Genomic DNA, 20,085 nt, shown 5'->3' with positions numbered 1-20,085 from the left:
CAGCGAGTTCTAACAAACGTCCCGTATTTTAGCCAATTATTATGTCAGTTTTATCGTATGAATGCGCCGAACAATTCACTGTAAATTAATTTTAAAGGTGAATTAATTACTCTACCGATAAATTACACTGAATTACTTTCTACACCGCTGCTCAAGTGAGCGATAAAGAGTCACTGAACCTTTGAGGTGTCGACAAAACCGGAAGATGGCGCCAAACTACATATAACAGAATGGATCAAAACACTCGAGTTGCGACTTCCTGTGAATTCCTATGAATTTTTAATGTGCAGTTATACTTCTTAATTGTCATTTTCTTTTCCGTTCACAGTGGAAGTTGTTCAACGTGTGGAATTTTGTTATAGAAAGAGCTACTCTTTCCTTGTAGATCATTACTATTATCATTGACGAAGACAAGTAGTTCCCAGTATAAATTCTGCCTCCGGTTATTTAAACAAACACATTCCCATAATCCTCAAGAAACTCAAAATGTGCTTACCGCCCAAGACTTCCTCAAACATTTATGTGCTGCTTTCAAACTTTCACTCTCCTTTTCCATTTATTACTTCCTTTATTATTATATTCATTATTTCCTTTACCATTTTTTACGTCTGTTAAACTGTCTTTAGCTGGTCAGTGTTAAGTGGCCTAACAAAAACACCCCCTCATGATAACAGTCAGGTACAAGGACTGGTCTGAAAAGGGGTGAGAAAGCAGCTAAAGTAAAAACTTTGAAAGACGTTCAGAAAGCCTGGAGAATTGTTGCCTAAGAGCAAAAAATACAAAGAAATGAGGCGTGGTTTAAAACTGCATGTATCAGCTCCCATTTTGTGGCGTCAGCAAGTTGTGATTTTATGTTTGTGACACTTTTAAGATTACAGAACACTTCTAACAAGTAAATTAAAACAGGATGTGTATTCTCAGCCCTAAACCACATCATCACCAGCTCAAATTGAGTTAGACAAAGAGGAAACAGTAAAAGAATACTTCCACACGACACGAGAATCTTATAAAGATTATTTATTTATTTCCAGTGTTTGTTGGGGAGCGGGTGGCGTTGCACCCATGTTCTGCTGTACACAGGCGAGAAACACGGTCTCATGCAGTTTCAAACTCACTATAACTGTGGTTTTTTCTCCCAGTTTTAAGCGCCCATGCATTTCACTGCACTTGAGAAACACAGAGGGGGGTGGGAGGGGGTCAAAGACATTAATTTCAACTAAACTGAAGCATAAACACAGATGCTGCTATGGCTTTAAACTAAAAACGGGAATCAAATCTGGAATGCCTGTGAGGTTATCCTGTCCTAAAACAATCCTTCTCTTCTCCACCACTGCCCATAAAAAACAGTCAAAAATAAACGAGGCACTTTTGCTTCTTGAGATAAAAACAATTCACGAATGTAAAAACACACTTTTTGGACTATAACTTGACAAAGTTTGGAAATAAAAACTACTGTACCAAGCATTACATACTATAGTATCAGCATTTCATCACTGATTTTCAGTCTTTATTTGATAAAACTATAATAATCCTCCAGTCCCTCAAGCTAATATCTGGCTGATGCGAGTGTGCTGTGAAAAAGAAACTTCCCACAGCACCCAGCTCAGAAAGCAGCCCTCAGTTATTTCCACGTACTTCAAGTACAAGCAAAAAAACACATACATGAACGACAGTATTGTCACAAGCAACTAGTATTAGTCCAGAAAGAGTAATACATTCTTCATACCGCTTCCACGAGGAAGGACTGAGCCACGGCTCCTCCTGCCGACCCTTTTCCTCTTTAGTTTAACGATCCTGTGTGTTGTTTTGTATAAAACAGCAATAAGTCACATTCGTGCATTAGTGTACGGTTCAGTCCTGCAGGAGAAAGTCCGTGTTTTATTTCCACGTCTGTTCCAGTATGGCCAACAAGTCAGAGAATTACACACACGCACACACACCTCTTCAGCCTTATTTCGGTAACAATCATCAAAGCCTATACACAGTATGTACAGTAAATAGGTAAAGTATGCTTCGTAGAAAAAATATTGTGCAGTAACCTCAGCTGAACACACACATTCGCAGGTAAACACATTCATTCTGGTTTTGCTTCTCCTCACCGCTCTTGGCGTTTCACAGATATTGGTAGAACCGCGAGCGGACGACCTGTGTTCCAGAGAGTTTGTGCGGGTGAGCATCCGCCCCGAGCGAGGCTTTGTTTTTGCCGTTGGCGTGCTCCCCCGCCAGAGGCTGAGCGGCTGGAGACGGCGAAGGCGGAGGTCTTTCGGGAGTGACGTCCTGGGCTTCGGGATGATCGTCCTCGGGAACGGCTTTGGGTGCAACCTCTACGCTGGAGTCAGAGCCTCTGCACCGCTCTCTGGCGATCCAGTCCCGGATGGAGAAGTCCTGAGAGGAGCACCTGGGCTTGAGGCGGTCCACAGCTGACAGGTCGGCCGCCTGGTCCACTCCGCCCTGCTCCCTCCAATCATTAATAACCGCCAACTCTGCAAAGTCCCTCTGCCCGCCCATGGTGTGCCTCCGCCGAATGTTCTTCTTCTTTCCGCGAGCGTCGGGAGCTCGATGCCTCTGTGTGAACATGTCGTCAGCGGACGCTCGCAACCTGAACTTCAGCCGCTCTGTGATTTTCAGGTGCCAGGCTGGTTCGGCCCGCTCCGACTCGCTGCGCGAAGACGAGCTGACGCTGCTGGTGGATCGGCCTTTCTTCATCACCTCCAGGACTCGAGACAATCGGGTGGAAGACTCCGCCCTCCCTTCGCTACGCTCGCCGCTCCCTGCAGCACCCTCCACCGATGACTCACTGTCCGTTTTCTGTCTCAGGGACCACCTTCTGGACAGAGTGTCGCACTCGAGCATCCTGTGTGACGGGAAAAGGCGCCGTGCCTCCATTCTGGGGGTGGTGCTCCCCTCGGCTGCACCCCCACCTCCCGCCTCGGTCTTGTTCTGACTCTGCACTGGGCAGGGCGTGGACTGGCTGCAGCCGCCGCCAGGCGCGAACTCCGGGAAGTCGCTCTCACTGTCCGTCTCCATGGGTCGTCCCTCGCTGATGAGCTCGCTGCGTTCGTCGTCGGCCTCCTCCCCGCCCTGCAGCTCTGGGCTGAGAATGCTGGACTCCGCTCCGGTCAGGAAGGTGATGGAGGAGGTGGTGGAGTAGTCAGAGGTAATGGAGCTCACCTCCGCTCCAGCGGACGCCTCTGCACCTGCTCCCAGTCCGACACTTGCAGGTAAATCAGGGGACGCTCCACAAATCCACTTTTTAGGTCTTGACCGTGGGACGGAGGCTCCAGAGCTCATGGTCCCGAGGTCGGAGGTGTTTTCATCCAGCTGGGACGGGGGATCTGACAGAGACGGCTTCCCCTGTGGAGCTGTTCTGTAGCTGATGTTGGGAGAGCCGGAGATCTTTGGGGATGGGGAGGAGGAAGGCGAGGCGTGTCCGGATGGAGTCTTTTCCTTGAAGAATAAAGAGTTTCTTTGCTCTCTCTTGGTTTTGGATGTGAGCTCCACAATTCTGCCATTCTCTTTCCTCTCCTGGGCTCGTGCTTGTTGCTTTGCGTTGGGTTTGGCGCTGGGACTTGGGCAGGTTTCGCTCGGCGCCTCCGTCTGGAGCCCATGGTGGTTCAACTTCTGGCCTGGGATTTCCTTTTTGAGGAACACAGCATCTAGATCATCATCTGAGCTGCTAGGCTGCGGCTTCTCCTTTGACTTCTTTCTTTTGCGGCTGGCTGCAGCAAAGATTGAGGAGACCAGGAGCTCTCGGCTGCACTGGTCCTTCCCAGAGCCCCAGGAACCCTGCGGGGAGGAGAGACGGGACGAAAAGAAAGAGCAGAACACCAAAATGAGCATTGTTGATCTGGGGGAAGACAAAGGAGACAAACAAAACCCTTCATTCCTGCCTGAGAACTTAAATCTGTACTCCACCTGCTCCCGTGAAGCAACACAAACCAGAGAAGTGGACAGAAAGAGGAACATTAGCAGCGTCAGAAACACGGAGCAAACGATTGTTTCCATGCCAGCTGCAAAGCAGAAGCAGGAGAAGCAGAAGCCTGAGCACTGCCATGACTGGTGTCGAAGCTGAGGAGAAGCAGCCAGGTAACAGCAGCGCACTGATGGAGAGCACCTACTTATCTTTTCCAGCTTCCAAGAGCCACAAAGCTGGACTTCTATTAAAGATCTTAAAGGCGATCTTTGACAGGAGGGGCGGCGAATGGCTCAGTTCCAACAAGCATAATCCACTTATCTCTTTTATCTAACCTTGCAATTAGTTTCTTGTCATTTGTCTCGATTTTGAGACATCAAACTCGAATACTTCTGCTTCCACCTGTTGTTTTTGGAGATTTGAGCCCATTTATGTTTTTAAGATGGACGCAGAAAAGCGAGATATCTCAAAAGCTGAGCACAAGTAACAAAGAAACATCTGAAATGCTACACATCACCAGTGATTTAGGCGGAGCAACCCTTTAATTATAAGCTTATTTGATGCTGGTCTCCTCCTACCTCCTGTCATCCTACACTTTCAGTGGCCTGGACGCACTCACTCACCTTTGATTTAGCTGAATCACTAGTCGGTGAATCTGTTGGGAAAAACAGAAGAAAGAGGGACACGTCAGATGATTTTACAACACTGATGGAGACGAAAGAGGAGGTGCAACACGGGGGTGGATGAATCAAGAGAAAAATGAATCATGTTGATGGGAGGAAGCATGAGTAAGACGAGACTGATGAGAGGCGAGCACACATGTGAGAGAACAACAAGGCCATGCTGCACACAGAGACAGACAGACGAGCTCCACGTTACACCCGGGTCCACGTCTACCCGCAGCGTGGCGTTCTTTCCCAACTCCGACACGCACCTGAACATCGAGTCCGATCCAGAAGCTCTCAGAGCAACCTCAGCGGCAGAGCAGGCGCTGTGTCACACAGCGAGGTTATCTTAATAAGACCAAAAACACTTCAAATGTTTCGACACTTTTTGTGTGAAGCCTCTCGAAAGAACCTGGTTTCCAAACGCATCCCAGCTTGGAACGAGGCGTATGATGTAATTAAAACGACAATCATTTGCATAATTTAAACTGCATGCAGTGAAAGACATGTGTTTGACATGTTGAAGCTTTAAAAGTCATGTTTAGTCATGTTAATGTCAGTTGAAGTCATCTTTCTGGCTCTTTTTAAGCTTTTCCAGTTTGTGGTTGTGTTGCTGAAATAAGACGTCCCCTAAGAAAAGACGCCATGTGGCGGCTTTAATGGCACCTTTCAAACCGCCTCCGAACCATCACTGATCCTGGCTGCTGAACTGTGAGCTGACAGCAGGCTGGAAGTTTCCTCTCTGTTTCTTTGGTTCGTCTGACCTCAGTCCCTCTAAACTGAGCCTGGACACACGGAGGCTCCTGGATTTAGCTGGAATGTTTTATTCTTTGCGGATGCAGAAACAATCGTGTATTTCAGCCCGACGGCTCTGCTACCAGCACCAGTCAGACTTGGTTTTTGGCCTCGTCACCTACATAAAGAGACTTTTCTGGATTCTCACAGTCTTTCACTGATATTATTAATCATATAATTAATATTCTTGGACTCTTTTTATATGTAATTGTGTCGCTGAAGTAGTTCTATAGTTATATTTTTTGAGTTATAAAGTATCTTTTCTTTTGAAAAGCAGGATAAACTTCAAAATGAGTGCAAATTTTCAGAAGGCCAGACAATTTGATGTTGGAGAATTTTCTCACCCCACACCTAATCCTAATTAAAAACATTCACATTATGGACATTTATAAAGATTTTTTAGATTCGCGAGGAGATAAAACAACCCCAAAAAAATCAGATTCTTTTATGCCGGTTTTGGCCCCTCTAATAAAACAGAAAAAACTGCTTAAAACTGAACCATAATTCAGGATGAACGAGTAAACAATCCTCAGCATCGGGCTCTTGGTTTTACTGACGAGGCAGTGTGAGGTGACATGAGCTGCCGTGACAACAGGACACGATGATGACAGAGGCGACTATGGAAGAAACCAAAAAAATGAAACAAAGGTGACAGGGGGGTCACAGAGGGGCTAGCTATATGAAAAGAGAGGACACTGCATGAGAAAGAGAGTGTCAGCAAGGAAACCTATTATCAGTCCTCACCTGCTCTGTAATCACTTCTACTCATATCATCTTCAGCTAAAATTTGTGTGACATAGCCAAGCCCCCCTACACACCCCTCTGCAACACAGGTGATGGCACAATATGCAGGTGCACACTGACCGGTGACGTAGAAACCATACCATGCTATCTCTCCTGTTGGCAAGCTTGCGAGACAATGAGGAGAGACAGCGGAGAGCCTTTCAGACAGTAGCACCGGCCTGTTTTAGGTATATTCTGACAGAAAACCCACAACACCGGACGCCGTACAGTACCGTGTAGCAGCTTCGCTTCGCTTCGCTTCCCCTTTCCATCATCACCAAACGCTTCGTTTTTCTCTTTGGCTTTAAAAGAACTGCGGGTTCCTGCAGACTAGGCAGCTACACTGCGGGCAACAATCCTCCTTCTTCCTACAGTTCCAGCTGTCCATCACGGACATTATAGAGTCCATCAGTGACATCATGGTGTGATAGACTCCTCCCACTTGGCCTGTGTCAAGATCAGTATGTGTGAATGCTGGGAAAGCCGTTAGGACACCCGACAGAGCCTCACTAGAGACAGAGGAATCACAGGTCGCCTTTCACTGTAAAAACATCTATTTGTGACGTGGGAAAGAACATGCCGTATTAGTGCAACAGTAGGCAGGATAAAGGGGGAGGAAACACAGCCCAGAGAAGAGGTTTGAACAAAAACAAGTCTGCAGGGACGGGGATGACTCAAAGAAAAACTGCAGCTATACATTTTGAACTGAACAAATAAGGAGGGGGAGTAGATCTGTTTAAGCAAATGAAGAAGCGAGACAATTTGTTGCATCTTTTCAGGGATGCAGATAAATTGCCAACTGAAACCGAAACAGACATTTAGAGTCGTGGTTAGCCTGAGACGTTTCTATCTTGTGGCGACAGCCAGAGAAGCAAAGGGAAAGCCCGGCGTCATCGTGGACATTAGTTACTGGTTTAAACACATGTCGTTGCTCACTGACAGCAGCATCGAAAGAGAAAAGTTAACCCACCACAGAGCCGGCCTGCCAGAGGCCGCGCGTTACCTGAAACTTCACCCTGCGATGTGCCCGTGCGACCGATGTTGGTGAGCAGGTGGTCGATGTTGGGGACGGGCTGGGACTCCACCGCGCTCTCCTCACGGGACACAGTCTGAAAGAGGGGAGACGCAGAAGAAGGTTTTAGAGCTTCAGCAGCCAGCGTCTGAGCCAGGAGAATAACGTTTGAGTGCTGTGAGGCTTCAAAACCAGACTCAAGTTTCTGGCTGCAAGAACGAGGGTTGGCTGTGATTGGATGAGAGCAGATCAACATAAAACTGAACTCTACCTGAGTAAAGCTCTCCTAAAGATCTAATATTCAGCCTTGCCTCTAAGCAGTGGTCATTGAGTCTTTGCTGGACAACTAAACAAAGTACAGGGGAGAAAACAGTCCTGTAGGGGAGGAAGTATCTTTGACAGTGGGAGACACTTTAGACCACTCCAGTATCTTGTTTCTTCTGTTTGTTTCAATGCCCTCAAGGTCAAACTTTAGGCTGGATTGCATGAGTTTCTGTTTCTAAGCACAACATTCAAACTGAGCCACTGATGCACAGAGAGACGGGGACCGTGAGAACAACATTTCAAAGCAGAGTAAAAGCATCCACACCTCAGCATTGACCCTACGAGAAGGTGCCACATCGCCAAACTTTGAGGGATTGTGGTTCAAAACTACTTCAGCGGACTAATTTAACTCATCTTTGCACGATTGTCAGACAGCAGTGGAAACACGTGTATTCACCAGTTTACTGGCTCAGAATTTCTCCTTTTTGGACAAAAACAGCATTTAGAGTTTCACTGCAGAGAGAGAGAAATACCCACCACTGGATCCCCATTTCCATCTTCAGTGAAGAACCAGTCATACTGAAAGAAAAAAGCATGGGGGGTCACCTTCTTGTTCACACATGAATCAGTTATTCCTCAGGGACCTGGAGCTCACATTTTGAATGAGCGTCTCCACTATCTTGTACTGGTCTGGCATGTGTGTCACCATGTGGGTCATGTTGTCCTCGGTGGTGCGCACCAGAGTGGGACCAAACACAATGGCCAGGTTCCTCGGTTCCATCTGTCACACAGGAAACCAAGTATTTATTGTTCATCTTCAGCTGGTTTAAAGTGAGACTTAAGGAAAGACCTCTGAGGCAAATACCTTGTTTTTCTCTGAGTTTTCAGCCACAGTTTTCAGATGAGCTGAGAGGAACTTGAGAGTCTCGTAATGATGATCGGGTAACTCGTGAAGCTGAAAGTAAACAACATATTTGAGTTGGCATTTCAGAGGTCTCTAGAGATGGAGCTGTGATCCAAAACGTGCTGAAACAGAAGAACAAAAAACAATACAAGAAAGTATAAAACAGGAACTACTCACGAGCCTCTTGAGCACTTTGAGTCTCTCCACTGGGTCCTCTATTCTGTTGGCTTCGATAAAGTCGCTGTATCGATCTGCAGGCGAGCATGACAGTTACTGAGCATTTCTGTCAGATTGCAGTTTATAATTAGGCCACAAGAGGGTGCAAAGACTCAACTTACCATTGGTGAACAAAGGCTCAGGAAGTTTACGGAAGAAGGACTTCAGTAAACTGCTGATCACATTCAGGTCCCTCCATTTCTGTGACAGAAGATGATTAACTTATGTAAAAAAACGTGCACAATGTTTCTCTGTTGGAATGTATCGTTGTCTAATTTTTATGTGTCAGAATGAGACACTTTAAAGACTGATTAATAACACATCTCTGGCAAAGACGCAGCAAAACTGTAAAGAACACCTGCAGCTTTAAATGTATTTTCAGACCTCAAGGAGAGTTTAATTAAAGCAACACGGATCAATAACGGACACTCACATCATCCTGGATATCGATGTCACTCATGCCCTTGTTATTGAGCTCCTCCTGCATGTTGGAGATGGCAGCGTTGTTTCCAGGGACTCTGTAGATGCCTGTATACTCCAGCCCCCTGTCCTCCACCAGCTTGCAGCAAACCTCCACAATCAGAGGCACAAACTGGAGGGTAGAAGAAAACGTTTTAAAGCTCTTCAAAGAGTAAAACCCGATCCCGCTTCTATCGCCGCGTGTTTTAGGAGAAATGAAATCAGCGGGGACCTTGTTGGTCTGAGCAGGAGGGCAGTCGTCCAGTCTCACTCCAAAGGTGACCCCAGGAGACGGCTTTTTCTCAAAAGGCTTCCTCATCAGCCCCGGGATGCCCTTCCGCCACGTCCCCTTATCTTTGGGAGGGCTGGTGTCATCTGCACACACAGCACACGACAGATTATCATGAGCAAAGAGCTTCAGTCTGATTTACTGAAGTGACTCTTCAGCTACAAGTCTTTCACACTTCATCATCTGCTAAGTAGAATTTTGACACCATCTTTCAACTGCTTACAGCCGCATTGGACTGTTCTAAATACACGTGAGTGAGTTTTAACCGGTTATTGGGCTTTCTTATCTTAAGAGAACAAACTTTGTGTTTTCCCACCTTTGTGCATGTTCTTCCTTTCCTGCTCAGGTTTGGGTGAGTGCGGACTTGTTGCTTTGGTCTCTCCTTTGCCCCCCAGCAGCGTCTGTCTGATGCTCAGCGACTGCCGCGAAGGTCTGGGTGACGGCTCTGACTTGCTGCCTGTCGGACTGGGTGACGAACGCACATAAAGACTAAATGAAGAACTTTCTGACCTTTTGTGTGTGAGGTTGGCAGACCTCCCCCCATCTCCTACCTACCCCTCCCCTTGTCCTTACCTCATCAAGGTGTTGTACTCCTTGATCTTCCTGCTGATGAGGTCATGACTGGTGAAAGCTGCGTTCTAAAAAAAGATGGAGGAACAAAGGGAGGAAGGACAGAATGGAAGTGAGACACAATAGATGATCGGGTGCAGCAGCCCCCTTCACCCCACCTTACAGACCATCACGGATCTTTATATAACCTGCTGCTATCAGGTGACACAGGTGAGACTATTGGAATGCTACAGTATAGCATAGATGGGTTTGAATTTCAAATGGGGAGCGGGTAGGACGTGCTTATTTCTACACAGTTCAGTGAGCACATATGGTGAAAATATCCCAAATCACACAGGGAGTGATGCTGCCTATTTAAGTCTATTTAATTCAAGTTAATAAAAGAAAGGCAGGTTAGAAAAACCGTGGCTCCAGATCTAAATCTGAACAGTTGAACTGAAAACCAATCTGCTATTACCCAAAGGAAAGACGATGCTGTACGTAATATACGCCATTGAGAAAGGCTCCTCGACCTACGGAGCTGAAGAAGCCTCTGGCTGAAGACACTGTTTGGTAATCAGTACATTGTGTGGTGTTGTCCATTATGTTGTAGCGTGCAAATTCGAACTGAACTTTATGAGTGATCCGGTTAACAAACAGGCAAACGGAGCACATCCTCCTGCTGTTTTATGTCATTTTTTTGGATCCTGATCCACTGCAAAATTCAGTGGGATTGTTTTTCAAGCTCATGCTAAACTGGGGCTTCGTACTGTAGTTTATGACAAAGAGCTAAAGAAACAGCAATAATCACACACTTAACTCCACAACTGACTAATTATAATGTCTAAAAAATGTCTCTAATCTGTTAATGAGCGGTCGTGTCTTTGGTTTTCAGACCTCCTCATCCAGGTTGCTGTTCTCCTGAATGACTCGGATCCAGGCCAGCATGTCCTCTCGGTCCTCAGCCTGGAACAGGTACTCGCAGTCCGACGTGGTCAGCCTCAGTACGTTCTTACGCTTCGTGTCGCTGTAGGAGATGTCGATCAGACACGCCTTGATGCTGATCTGCAGGGGCTCTTCTACAGTTTGGCAGTTTGCGTGGGCTTGCCCTTCCTTTTTGTCCTTATACAAGCAGAGGTAGTGTCCTCTCAACACGGCGTACATCTGTTTCCACGGCCGCATGCCTCCTCCGACACGCTGCAGAAAAATCAGTAGGCATCGTCAAACAATGGTGGATCTGTCACAGCTCACATAAGCTGAGTAGGTCATGTGTTTCTGTGACTGTGTGAGTCACATGATATGAAGTCTATGCAAAAACCGGCACACCTTGCTCTTGTCTGTGTGCAGCTGCTTGAAATGCAGCAAACCCTCTTTGGTGGCATCACAGAAGACGTCTGACGAGGAATCCCTCCTGGACCCTGAATCTTCGGATGACCTGTCGACAGCCTGAGAGCCAAAAACAGCGTTATTACACTCAAAAAGGCTTCAAAAACCGAAGAATACTGTGACAATCAGACCATCTGTAGTGAAAAAGAGTAAAAAGCTGGAAAAAAATAACAGTTCATGCATACAAATGAACTCTAATCCAATATTTACCAACTGTAAACCCCGTTTTCCATACAACATATCCACATTTCAGTCAGACAACATTTATCTTTTGGGTGTGAACTGGAGGCCTTATAAACCTTGGAGCAGGAAATACTGATAAATCAGTCATGTGACAGGTGAGAACACCTGTCCCTGAGCTCATGGTAGATAAATACTGACCTTCCTCAAACCTTTCAGACCAGGAATCAAAGACCTCCTAAATGGAAGAGAGACAAAGACTGCGGTGTTACAGGAGTTGGATGTGCTGTAGGAAGTTATTTAAACATTTATTTTAATGGCACTGTATAATGTTATATTATAGCAATAAGAGACCACACCTTCAAATAAGAGTGGAACACAGGAATCATTGTTAAAGTACATCTCTTTTTATCCTTTTCCTGCCTGTTTGTCAGTTTCAAAGCCATCTGTCACTCCGTATTACTTCACATATCTTGTGTAGAACTTAAAAAGAGACTAAACCATCATTCTGTCTCTACTTTAAAGCTGCAGTGTGTAACAAAAACGACCATCTGTGAGAGAAGAGCATTAGATTGTGTCTCAGCCTGTGTTTTCATTGGTAGTTATAACATAGTTAAATCCATTTTCATTAGCTTAGAATGAACCATTCATGTTTAAAAAAAAAAAGGGAAAGCACAGAAGAAGAGTGCAGTTCAGAGGGCGATGAAGAAGAAAATGTAATGTATTATTAATGGCACGTGCATCTACCCCAAGGAGAGGGCAAATCCTTCCTGTATACATGCAATATGTTGTTAGATCGTGGTGCCTTCTCCAAGTTGACCAATAGATGTCAGTAATTGTTACACGCTGCTTCTTTAACCTAAAATGTTTGGCTCAGTTTCTCCCGGTCAGTCCTTCCTTCCTACTTGCGTTGATGCTGCTGAGTGCGACTCACCCTCTGCCTTCCACCCGGTAGTTATCGAGGCCTTCGTCGTACGACTTCGACCGCTCGGTTTTATTTGTAGAATCTGACTCAATAATTGTGAGACGGAGAGAATCTATTAAAAGAGGGTCACACAATAAAGTGAAACTGTCCCGTTGTGACGAATTCAGCCGTCGTGTTTGTGGCGATTTAACGTACCTTGATCGTGTGACAGCTGGCGCCGAATGAGAGGGGATGAAGAGGTGGGGCTGGGTGGGATGGTGGTGATGACGGGCGTTCCAGATATCACAACGGAGGCAGGAATGATGGTGCTGTCCAGGTCAATGCTGGGACTGGACGGTTCATCTGAGGGAAGAAATGTGGGACACAAATTATAACTGAAGGACAGACAGCGGGCTTTATGTGATTTAGTGGAATTGTGGAAGCCAAACACATCTGCAAGCATTAGCCTTCATCCTGAAAACCTTTTCTCTTATGAAATCAACTCCATTGATCCACAGTCAGACAGACTCTGTGGCTGACAAAAACACACCGCCGCCAGCAAAGTGTTGAATAACCTGCAAGATGCAAAAGGAACCTAAACTTTGGAAATCCCAAATGAAGCAGGTTAGACTAATGTACCTCTTGATTTAGCTCATTCAGAATGCAGAAACCCGAATTACCCGAACACAGGAACTTGAACGCATCACTTCAGCAGAGAAACTGGCAACCGGTTCAATATAAAATCACTTCCAAAATCCTCTTATTAGTTCAAAAAGCTCTTAATGGCTCAGCCTTTCAGTCCATCCCTGACTTGCTCAGCTCGTATAACCCAATCACACCTCTCAGGTTTTCTAGTTGAGCCCAGAATTAGATCCGAGTCTGCTGGAGATGCTTTCACTTAATGTGGTCCTGCACACTGGAACAAGCCTACTGCTGACCTGAGGTCTGCCAATACTTAATTACCATCTCTCGCCATGAATCTGCTGTCAGGGGAACACAGAGCAACTGTGTGCACCGTCGGGCTGCAAGTAGAAAGCTTCTCGTCTCCAAACAGAACATTTTACTGGTTTCACAGTTTGCTAAAGCTGTTGGAAAAATTTGGAGCTAATGTTTGGATTTCTAAGATAAGAACCTCACCACATCTGTGAAACATGGTGGTGGTAGTGTCATGGTTTGATTCACTGCATGTGGGCCAGAACAAAGAGTCCTCACTGATGAGGAATCAAAGCCAGAACGCTGACTCATGCCAGTGATCGTGAAGGGAAATGTCAGGACATGTTGTCTGGGTCATGCCACGAGACGATGACCCTTATCACACAAGCAGCTCCACCACTGAGCCGGTAAAGAAGGATAAGTTTGTGTTTTTTAACAGCAACAGAACTTAATTCTCATCAAAGACACATCAAAACCGAAGGTGCAGTTTCATTTGTCTCTGCTTTCAGCACCGCTGTGTATCTGTGGTGGAATTCAAGGTGTGAACCTGAATTAAAATGCGAGCTGAGAGCAATAAAGCGCGGCGATGAGGACATACATGGTCAAAGTGGAGTCATGCAGACAGACGCAGTCAGCTTGTGGCGTTTCTGCCCTGATAAGCTGCTGCAGAACACATCCTCCCCTTTTACATCACTGCTGTGTCATAACGTCTCGCAGTGATTATCAGCAAGATGCCAAGCCCTAAAAACAAATCAGGAGACGTGCACGGCGAGCACAACCAGAAACTAATGTGGTGGATGTGGTGACGAGGAGAAGCAGGCGAGACCAAACAGGATGTTATGTTTCTCAAATCTGTCAAATCAAGGCAACCAAAAGAGGAAAATCCTTTTACACAACACTTTATACACGCCGCTCATACTATACCCAAACCTACTGGATTCATTTAAGCTCATGAGACGTTACTTTTGAAGTTTTAAGAACAAAGAACCAAACAGACTGAAAACACAGGATCGCTGCCCTCGAACTATAAACACATCTGCCATGACATGCAAATCTCCTGTCTACCAGCCAGCCAGATGCCCTTTTCGCAGAGTCATGTTTGTATACCCCTGGTGTTGTTTCTAGGAGGATGGTTGCAGACAGTGTAGAGAAACCCAAACAGCTGCAATGTACCGGGACAAGTCCTAGAACCTGTAAAGCAGGGATACCCACATCCGGTCCTCGAGGGACGCCGTTTCCCTGCTTCAACACACCTGATTCAGATGAAACGGATCTCTTCAAAAGATTCTTAAGTTCTGCACAAGCCTGCCAATGATGCATTGACCTGAATCAGTTGTGTGGAAGCAGGGAAACATCTACAACCTGCAGGACAGCGGCCCTCGAGGACCGGATGTGGGTATCCCTGCTCTAAAGGCATGGTTACACATTTTGGAAAGTACGTCAGCTGGTTTTATTCCTCTCATGCCTGTACTGTGAATATATCCTTTGAACCAGGAGATTGTTAGCTTAGCTTAGCATGGAAACTGAAACACAGACAGATTCCCTGCACAGATTCCAGACACAACAACAACAGATTCCCTGCTGGTGCTTTCTGATCTCTTGGCATCTTGTCCATAAACTAACATTTTATTCTCAACAGAGCACAGAATAAGTTTTCAAATTTTGAAAGGAGACATTTTACTATTTCATGAAACATTTAGGCTCATCTTGAATTTGATGGCAGCTCAAAAAAGTTGGGACAGGTCCATGGTTCCCGCTGCGCAGCATCCCCTCTTCTTTTAACACCTGTAAACATCTGGAAGCTGAGGAGACCAGCTGCTGGACCTTTGGGAGAGGACTGTTGTCCCATTTTTGTCTGGCTGCTAGCTGTAGCTGCTCAACGGTTTCTTCTTTGTTGTGTTTTCAGGTGATGAAAGGTCTGGACTGCAGGCGGGTCAGTCCAGCACCTGGACTCTGCTATGAAGCCATGCTGTTGGAATATGTGGTTTAACATTGTCCTGCTGAACTTTGCGAGGCTTTCCCTGAAGAACACAACCTCTGGATGGGAGGAGATGTTGCTCTAAAACCTGTATCTACCTTTCAGCATTGATGGAAACCTTCCAGATGTGCAGGCTGCCAGTTCCATAGGCATTAATGCTCCACATACCACCAGAGACGCAGGCTTTTAAAATGAGTGCTGATAACCCTCTCTTCTTTATTCTGGAGGACACAAAACGTCATTTTTAATAATGTTAATAAATAAATGAGATGAGCTTTGGTCCAGAGAAGACGGCAGTGTTCCTGGGTCATCTTTTCCAGCCTTTTTCCCCCTCATTTGAACCTTTGTGACTTGTGTCTCTGCTATCACGTTCAAGCTGAGCTCTTTTTTTCATGAAATAGTATTAAAATGCCTCTTTGTTCTACTGTGAATGAGCATTCCTTTGTGAGATTTGCATAACACTGCGTCCCAACTTTTTTGGAACAGGGGTTGTACATCAAAGGAATGAAATAGAGCATTGTTCCCGTAGTTTCCCTCGTATTTTGAAAAAGAAAGAAAAAAACAAAGAAAGCGGGAAGTGATAAGATCTGAATCTAATCTCCATCTAAACGCAGTGAGATGATGAGTGTTTATGTGTGAAGAGGGACGCGGTGCTGGAGTAGGTCATGACTAACCCCGGTACTTTCAGGGGTGATGGGAAGTATGAGCTGCTCTCATAGAAAGTTAATGAGTCACCAACGAAGACACAACTCGAGTTTGAGCCTGTCTGCCCCTGACGTTAGCAGAGAAACAACACCGCAAGCTTCCAACATCACTTAGTTTGAACACAACAAAGCGTGAAAGCTGTCCTCATTTGTGACTCGTTAGATGTTTTGAATGTCATCGACTCTTCAGGAAACATCATCACATGGAGGAAGGAACGCGACATCTTGCATGGATGTACTTTAGCGGCAGCGGCAGCGGCAGCAGCAGCAGCAGCAGCGGCAGCAGCAGCAGCAGCAGCGGCAGCGGCAGCAGCAGCAGCAGCGGCAGCGGCAGCAGCAGCAGCAGCAGCAGCAGCAGCGGCAGCAGCGCTTTGTTCAGGCTCAAAATGTTTGGGAGGCAGCTAATGTTCCGCTTATTGTTTAGAGCTGTGCAGAGAAATCTAGCTTCAGGACACTTCTGCAGGAATGCTCTTATTTCTCTGTTATGTCACCGTCTATTTGGGCAATGTTCTGAGGTTTCTCTGTCCGGAAAAACGAGTGTGGGTGGATGTGTATTGACCTGAAGAGCAGCTCTGTGAGTGCGTGCACTCTGAGAATGTATGTCACTGTGCTGCCCTACTCCGATGCCGAGGGGTGGTTTGAATACGTCCCGCATGCCTGCAGTACACTCACACATCCACACGCCGTGTCAACCCAGTTCAAAACGCCACACAACAACATCTTTTAGCATTCAAATACCTTTATCACATGTGTTTCTGACACTGTAGTCATCACATGGCTCAAGTGGATTAATTTGCTGCACATTAAATGTAAGTACCTGACTGTCGTGATACACAGAAGATTCATCATGACAGACGCACACAATAGATTTCCTTGTAACATAACACGCAGGGCAACAATGAACAGACTTACACTTGATATTTAATGCATTTCTGGGAGCTTTGGGTTGTTTTTTTTCTTCTTTTTTTTGTACTTTGGTTTCCATGAAGGCCTCTCACAATCATTACATGACCATCTGATCAGTATTATTTGAACTGACGGCAACCAAATAGTTTGAATCGTCTCTATTTACATTTTCCCATCATTATCCGTCGCTTCTCACGGGGCTCTCCTCCTCTGCTGGGGTGAAAGACACCTGAGAGCAAATCTTCCTGCACTTAAACACAAATAAGGCTGCATTCGATCAGCATCTGTTGAGTTTAATATTATGGATTTAGCTGAAAAGCCAAACACAGCAAAGCACTGCAGATTTAGGTTTGAACCTGAAGACAAAAGTGATGTAACCCTGAAGGTCTCAGACTCTGAAAACTGCTGGTACAAGGAGAACAGACATAGAGTAAACTATGAATGCACAATACTGCATGTTTTAAGCTGTTTCTCAAATATATCTGAGACAACTGTTGATGCCGTTACAAGCGTAAGAACCCAGATAATTAAAGAGGAAGTCATGCGCCTCCTGTATTATCATGGCGGTCACTTCAGGCACACATCATGTGTTGCATCGACACATTTTAAGCTTTTGGTGCATCATCTAACAGCTGTACAACGACACACAAAACAGTAAAAGTAAAGACAAAGTTCAAGGCAGGGGCGTCCATCCTCAAGACTACAAGTCGCCACAAGCCACATGGACACATCATGAGTCGGAGCGTTGCTCATAAGATTTTTCATGATGCTAACGTGATGCTAACTGTGAATCAGGGATGCATGATACTGGATTTGATATTAATTCCTGACTATGTGTGAGAACATCCATATATTTCATAATGAGAAAAAAGATCTTTATGTTTCACAGGACTCCCATGAACATACTGTTGCTATAGAAACAGGAAGTGTTCGGACTTACCGATGAAGGGGATCGAATCCAGGGAGTTGTCCAGGTTGTTGGAGCCAGATTTGTGCCGCGTGTCTCCCAGCCGTCTCAGATGCGTCTCCCTGCAGCTCTCGTTAGACGTCCAACACATGGCTCCATCTGCAGAGCCTGCCTTCACCAGTGGTGGTGACTTACGAGTAACCGCTTCCCGGATGTCATTAACGGCTAATACATAGGACGGAGGGCGGACGTGGGCGGGGCCAGAGTTTTTGTCCCTTCTTAAGACCACAATCGTTGCATCTGGTCCTTCGACACCCACTGCAAGACCGCCGTTAGTCCTCACAAGTGCGCCGGTAGAACTGGAAGTTTCTCTGACGTTTGGCTTTTGGGTTACAGCTCCGTTGGCTCCGCTCTGTAGATGTCTCTGCAGCGGCAGTTTTGAGGAGGCACCAGAGCAAGATGAGGATCTGGCTGCCAATCCAGACTCTGACCTGCTCTCCATTTTCAGACTGTCAGCCCGGCTCCTGTGCTGCGGGTGCAGAGGGGAGGGATGGCCCAGGTGGTTCCCCGTGATGTTAGCTCTTTGGTCTGTGGTCTTAGTGGACAGTAAGGCAGGAGAGGAGTCTGAGATGAAGTTCTTGACAGGCAGGCGAGAGGGTCTCATTATGAGACCATCTGTCCTTGCTGCTAGTGCAGAATCTGTCGTACCTTTAGTGAAATCCGAAGCGGCTACACGTGAGTTAGGTAATCCACCTCCTCGCCGTTCCTCCTCCTGTCCAGTGAGACTACGGTTCAGATGCGCTAAAGCTCTCTGGCCTGCTTCCTGCCTACTGGCCCGTGCTTCCTCTCCCTGGCACAGCAGCAGCCTGTCCTCCACTGCTGTCCTTTCTCCAGGCTGCTGGCCCAGGTAGTCACAAGACCGTGCTCGAGGTTTGGCGACTCTTACAGTGGAGGAGAAAGGCAGCGCGTCCTGAGAGGCGCTACGTGACCAGTTCCTCGTAGGTGCTGTCCTTTCTGCTCCACCTCCAAGCCTCTCCTGGGAGACGCTGCGTAGTGAAGCTGTCCCCGCACTACCCTGACCACCTGTATCCACCCCACGATCACTGGACGCGCTCCTCCGTTTAACCTGGGAGCCCTGAGCTCCCCTCTGACTGCTGCATGAAGGTGGAGCCCGCTGTTGGGCGTAGGCAGAGTTAGAACTGGCAGCTGCTCGTAAGCTATCCAGGCGCTCCTGGATGGTGCGGCAGCCATATGTGTGCAGCTTTTTGGCATCAATATAGTCCTTATAGGTGGTGTAGGTTCTCCAGTCAATGTTCTGGTGAGGGGAGGTGGTGGGGGCTGTTGGAGAGGGTGAGCAGTGGTTGGAGCTGGGTGAGATGGCAGTGGAGAATGTATCCGGTGAGGCAGCAGTGAGAGGAGCACGCACAGGTGGAGATAAGGTGTCATTATAGATCGCACCAGGTCTGGAAGTCGAGGAAGGGGAGTAGGCTGGGGTTTCTGTGGGGCGGGAAGAGGGGTACTGCAGCTGTGCACCCCCAGGGACAGAGGGAACAAGGGGTCTGGGTCGAACTGAGCCAGAATCTGCTGAAGAACTGTACCGGTTTTCCTCTGTCCTGTGGCTGGGTCCAGCCCGAGCCACCCGGGACCCCCTGTCCACTGGATCGGCTGTCCTCACACTCTCAGTACACACCCCTGTCTGAGACTTTGATGGCTGCTGGGCAGAAGGAGATGGAGGGACGGGTATTTCCAGCCGATAGCTCTTCTCTGCAGCAACCCCTCGCCGAGCTGGTCCCTGCACCGGACTTCTGGGGGTGTCACCGAGTGTGGCGGGCTCTGATGACTGGGCCATGCCAGCAGCCTTGAGTTCTATCCGAGGGTAGCATATGGGAGGGGGCTCTGGGATGTTTTGGGCATTTCCGCTGTATGCCTCATTTCCTTTGAGGTATGCGTCCTGGGAATATGCCTGCAAAAGATTACAGGACATTATGTCACTGCGGTTGCCATGGCATTTAAACGCTAACAGATTAAACCTAAGGAGACCACAGTTATCCGGGGACAGGACATAAACCTTTATTAAGAGGAATTAAAGGAGCTGTAAAGCTGTTAAGCTACATAAAAACTATTTCTTCAAATCTAAATTCAAAGATTACAAAGGCTGCTCTATTACTTTGAACCACCGTCAGCTCATTTCTTTAATTTACTGGCAAATATTCATCTCCGCGCTCCTCCTAAAAAGATCCCCAGCACTGTGACGAGGTTCCTTCTCTTTTAAACCAGCAGAGAGAAAAATCCTCCCGGTGAACTGTAACCGAGGCTGGACTCACTAACAATAAACTAA

General features: G+C 46.7%; 2 protein-coding genes across 7 annotated transcripts in view; both read right to left on the bottom strand.

Annotated features, from left to right (window-relative positions):
- Nucleotides 1-20,085, bottom strand: part of LOC140284746 (apolipoprotein D-like) — a 251,193-nt gene that overhangs the window by 4,882 nt on the left and 226,226 nt on the right. The gene's annotated exons all lie outside the window — the stretch shown is intronic.
- The window catches only part of arhgap21a (Rho GTPase activating protein 21a), a 77,072-nt gene continuing 57,989 nt past the window's right edge, over nt 1,003-20,085 (bottom strand). For 5 of the 6 annotated variants that reach the window (XM_072378712.1, XM_072378711.1, XM_072378708.1 and 2 more), the window contains 18 exons: nt 17,781-19,710; nt 12,536-12,682; nt 12,350-12,452; nt 11,617-11,653; nt 11,176-11,295; nt 10,747-11,046; nt 9,874-9,938; nt 9,617-9,765; nt 9,244-9,386; nt 8,986-9,144; nt 8,675-8,753; nt 8,514-8,587; nt 8,298-8,387; nt 8,088-8,213; nt 7,970-8,011; nt 7,160-7,265; nt 4,537-4,568; nt 1,003-3,786 (listed from right to left, as the gene is read on the bottom strand). In XM_072378712.1, the coding sequence (XP_072234813.1) occupies nt 2,113-3,786; nt 4,537-4,568; nt 7,160-7,265; nt 7,970-8,011; nt 8,088-8,213; nt 8,298-8,387; nt 8,514-8,587; nt 8,675-8,753; nt 8,986-9,144; nt 9,244-9,386; nt 9,617-9,765; nt 9,874-9,938; nt 10,747-11,046; nt 11,176-11,295; nt 11,617-11,653; nt 12,350-12,452; nt 12,536-12,682; nt 17,781-19,710 (5,376 nt within the window). In that variant the 3' untranslated portion in view covers nt 1,003-2,112. The remainder of the gene's footprint in view (nt 3,787-4,536; nt 4,569-7,159; nt 7,266-7,969; nt 8,012-8,087; nt 8,214-8,297; nt 8,388-8,513; nt 8,588-8,674; nt 8,754-8,985; nt 9,145-9,243; nt 9,387-9,616; nt 9,766-9,873; nt 9,939-10,746; nt 11,047-11,175; nt 11,296-11,616; nt 11,654-12,349; nt 12,453-12,535; nt 12,683-17,780; nt 19,711-20,085) is intronic. The other variant, XM_072378710.1, reaches the window with a different exon arrangement.

This window comes from Leuresthes tenuis, unplaced genomic scaffold, assembly GCF_036924035.1.
Source record: "Leuresthes tenuis unplaced genomic scaffold, fLeuTen1.0.hap1 SCAF_24, whole genome shotgun sequence".
NCBI lineage: Eukaryota > Metazoa > Chordata > Actinopteri > Atheriniformes > Atherinopsidae > Leuresthes > Leuresthes tenuis.
This window is presented reverse-complemented; position numbering and strand designations above follow the sequence as displayed.